This window comes from Momordica charantia, unplaced genomic scaffold (assembly GCF_013281855.1).
Source record: "Momordica charantia cultivar OHB3-1 unplaced genomic scaffold, Mcharantia_2.0 BLBB01000170.1, whole genome shotgun sequence".
Lineage (NCBI taxonomy): Eukaryota > Viridiplantae > Streptophyta > Magnoliopsida > Cucurbitales > Cucurbitaceae > Momordica > Momordica charantia.
The window spans coordinates 54,175-58,177 of record NW_028275326.1 but is presented as its reverse complement, the minus strand read 5'-3'; the positions used below and the strand labels follow the sequence as shown (position 1 = coordinate 58,177).

General features: G+C 42.7%; 1 protein-coding gene across 1 annotated transcript; it reads left to right on the top strand.

Moving 5' to 3' along the window:
* The first annotated feature begins 224 nt into the window (after positions 1 to 224).
* Positions 225 to 3,710, top strand: LOC148207200 (protein ETHYLENE INSENSITIVE 3-like). Its single transcript, XM_088118479.1, has 2 exons — positions 225 to 550; positions 1,235 to 3,710. The coding sequence occupies exon 2, from the start codon at positions 1,398 to 1,400 to the stop codon at positions 3,285 to 3,287; it is 1,890 nt and encodes a 629-aa protein (XP_087974605.1). The 5' UTR covers positions 225 to 550; positions 1,235 to 1,397; the 3' UTR covers positions 3,288 to 3,710.
* Positions 3,711 to 4,003: the final 293 nt, after the last annotated feature.

Sequence of the window (4,003 nt, the reverse complement as noted above, 5' to 3'; positions counted from 1 at the left end):
AGAAGTATAATTCAAAATTTAAGGTAAATATGTGAACTTTTTTGAAATGGAGAAATAATTGAGAGTTTAAATTCAGAATTTAAAGGACTAAATTCATAAGTTTTGACGTTTTTTTTGTCATCTCAAGTTGTTAATCTTCCTTCTCACTTCCAATTGCTGTGAAAGACGCAGAGGTTTTACCTGTATAAATGGAAGCGAAACGCTTTCTCTTTCTCTCTCTCTCTCTCCTCAGGAATTTGTGGGGTTTTAGCCAATTTTGCTTAGTCCCCACCATCGCCATTTTTCCCCAATACCCTCTTCTCTCTCACCTTTCACATTCACCAAGGGACCGACTCATCTTTTTATCTCACATGAAATGAAACCCTCCCCAAACTTTTTCTTATTGGATTAGATTATATGATCCTTTCCCTTTCTCTCTCTAAAACTTTGCCTTCTGGGTTTCTTCCTTCCGGGATTGACTTCTCTTCCTTTCTGGGCTGAGAACCCAAATTTTCTCTCTCCCCCCTTTCCCCTTCTTCTTCGTTTTCTTCTTATTTTTGTTCTTCTTCAGGTTGGTTTTTGTTCATTTTCTTGATTACCCCTTTTTGATTGAGTAATTTGATGATTCTTCTGCTGTGGTGATTTGTTGCTCTGATGGGTTGGCTCTGTGAGTTGGGTTTGGTTTGTAGATCTGAATCTGTTTGATTATTCTGATGAATTTTGATTCTGTGTGTGTGTTTTTAGATCGATTGTGTTGTTCTTACTTTTGAAGTCCTCTGTTTGTTTTCAGGTTGGTGATGAGATTTGGGTCTTGATTTATGGATTCAGATGTCGTATTTATTGCTCTACTTTTGAGTTTTGACTCTGAATTTAGTTTCTCAACTCAGTTGATGTTCTTGAACTTGATCTGGACAGGACAGATTGAAGAAAAGCTTTAAGAACTTGAACTTGCCTTTTTTTCCCCTGCTTGATCTATCTTGTTTGGTTTAATTTTGCAAGTAATAAGGAAATTTAGAGGGAAAAAAATGAATTCCCATGGTGGTTGGTTTGATTGAGGAGTTGAGGAGAAGACTTTTTCTTTTCTTTCTTTCTTTTCTGATAGTTTGAGGGAATTTTGGAAGAGAGACGTCTTTTGGTGTTCTTAAGTTTATGTATTAATTCGCAGTTTCGATCTTTTCGATTTGGAATAAATACGTTTTAGTGACTGATTTCGAGTCTGACGTCGGGTTTTTTGCCTTGAAATTTATGCATACAGGTGAGGAAGCACTGTGAATTTAGTGATTTCAGTAGCATCGCTGGTACCAGGCTGTAAGGCAGCAGCAGATCAAGGTTCGTTTTTCGGTTTAAATCTGTTTGTTCAATCTCACCCGAGATTCGTCGTCTGAGTTTGGCGAATATCTGCTGATCCTTTTGGGGGAATGATGATGATGTTCAATGAGATGGGATTTTGTGATGATATGGATTTCCTTTGCGCTCCAATTGTGGAAGGAGATGCCATAGCTCCACCAACCGATCCCGATGCTGCGATGGAAGACGATTATTCTGATGAAGAGATCGATGCCGATGAACTCGAGAGGAGGATGTGGAGGTACAAGATGCGTCTCAAACGCCTCAAAGAGCAGAGCAAGGGTAAGGAAGGGATCGATATCGCGAAGCAACGACAGTCTCAAGAACAGGCCAGGAGGAAGAAGATGTCAAGAGCACAGGACGGAATCTTGAAGTACATGTTGAAGATGATGGAAGTTTGTAAAGCTCAAGGCTTTGTATATGGAATAATTCCAGAGAAGGGAAAACCAGTAACCGGAGCATCGGATAATCTTCGAGAATGGTGGAAGGACAAGGTCAGATTCGATCGAAATGGACCAGCTGCCATAGCCAAGTACCAAGCGGACAACGCAATTCCAGGAAGAAACGACGGTTGTAATTCGATCGGTCCAACCCCTCACACCTTGCAGGAACTTCAGGACACCACGCTAGGATCTCTTTTATCAGCTCTGATGCAGCACTGTGACCCTCCTCAAAGAAGATTTCCATTGGAGAAAGGCGTTCCTCCGCCGTGGTGGCCTACCGGAGTTGAGGAATGGTGGCCTCAGCTTGGCTTGCCGAAGGAGCAAGGTCCTCCACCTTACAAGAAGCCTCATGACCTGAAGAAGGCGTGGAAAGTCGGCGTTTTGACTGCAGTCATCAAGCATATGTCCCCTGATATAGCCAAGATCCGCAAGCTTGTGAGGCAGTCGAAGTGTCTGCAGGACAAGATGACTGCCAAGGAGAGTGCTACTTGGCTTGCTATTATCAACCAGGAGGAGGTCTTGGCTCGGGAGCTTTATCCCGACTCTTGCCCGCCTTTGTCGTCCGGTGGGGGAAGTGGATCGATGGTCATTAACGACTGCAGCGAGTACGACGTAGACGGTGCTGAAGAGGAACCGAACTTTGATGTTCAAGATCGTAAACCCGATAACATCAGCTCATTCAACTTGGGAATGGAGAGGATGAGAGACCGGGTGCAGATTCGACAACCACCTTATCCAATCAAAGGGGAGGCTCCCACAAACTTGGATTTTATGCGAAAGAGGAAACCGACCAGCGATCTGAATATGATGATGGATCAGAAGATCTATACTTGCGAGTTCCTCCAGTGTCCTTATAGCGAACTCCGTCTCGGGTTTAATGACCGGAATTCCCGAGACAATCATCAGTTGACCTGCCCATATAGAACTTCTTCAGAGTTCAGTGGTTCAAACTTTCATGTCAATGAAGTAAAACCAGTTATCTTCCCTCAATCGTTCGCCCCGCCCAAGCCAGCTCCAGCTCCGGTCAGCTCAGTTCCATCTTCCTTCGACTTGTCCAGCTTAGGAGTTCCAGAAGATGGGCAAAAGCTGATCAGTGAGCTCATGTCGATCTACGACACCAACGTGCAGGGCAACAAGAACAACGTAAACACCGTTAACGCTGCCATCGCAGAGAATCAAAACCTTCCTCAGTTGAAGATCCAACCTCAACAAGACGAATATTTCCGCAATCAAGGTATAATGATGGAAGGAAACTTCTTCGAAGGATCAAACGTTTCGAGCAGCCATCCGATGTTCCCAAGAGACGAAGGCCAATTTGACCGGTTCAAGCCAATGAATACGCCTTTCGAAAACAACCACCACCAGCACAACCACAACCACAACAACAACAACAACTTCCACTTGATGTTCGGCTCTCCATTCGATTTATCAACCTTCGACTACAAAGAAGAAGTGCCTGGCGCAGCAGCCATCGATACACTATCGAAACAGCAGGACATTCCGTTATGGTATCAGTAAAAGCTGCTCTCACTCCGACGCTCTGTCGACGTACTCCTTACGCCAAAAGCAGCAGCAGCAGCTAGCCAGCTCTTTTTACAGTTTGAATCTCTATTCTCTCTCTCTTATGGGGTTTGCCTTTTCTTTTACTAGGAACAAGTTGAAGTTTCCTTTTGGGATTTACCTAACTTGGTGAAACTGTGTTGTCTGAAGAATCAAAAAAAAAAAAAAAAAGTTTGGTGTTACATCCTTTTTATTCTCACAAATGGATGGACAATGTATGTCGTTAGCTTTGTAGAATATCTTTTCAAGGTCATCTTGTAATGTAAGTCTAAGTTTCTCCAATAGACTGATAAATAAGTGGAGAGGATCCTTCCTATGAACTTCTACTTCTACTTCGCTCTGTTTGTTGATTATATGATATGATATCCAAATGGTTGTCTATATGAATAACTTTTTTGCAACTTCTTTCTCTCTTTCATTTTCATTTGAGTGATTGCAGAAGAGTTGGTTGGAGGGTTCAATCCATGTTGGCTTGGTTGGCTTATCAAACCCGACAGCTAAGCAAGCGCTCGTCTGATAACGATCTTTAGTCTTTGTCGTGTTGTTCATTGAGAAGTTAGACTTGTTTACTTGCACGTTGTGTCGTTGTCCACCTTTCATACGCGTTCTTCATATCCTAGCCGAAATCTAAAAGTTATAAAGTAAAAGAAGAAAAGAACATTGTACCATTCATT

Bases quoted from the DNA above. Each gene is read 5' to 3' on its own strand.
- LOC148207200 (XM_088118479.1), top strand. From the start codon at position 1,398: ATGATGATGATGTTCAATGAGATGGGATTTTGTGATGATATGGATTTC.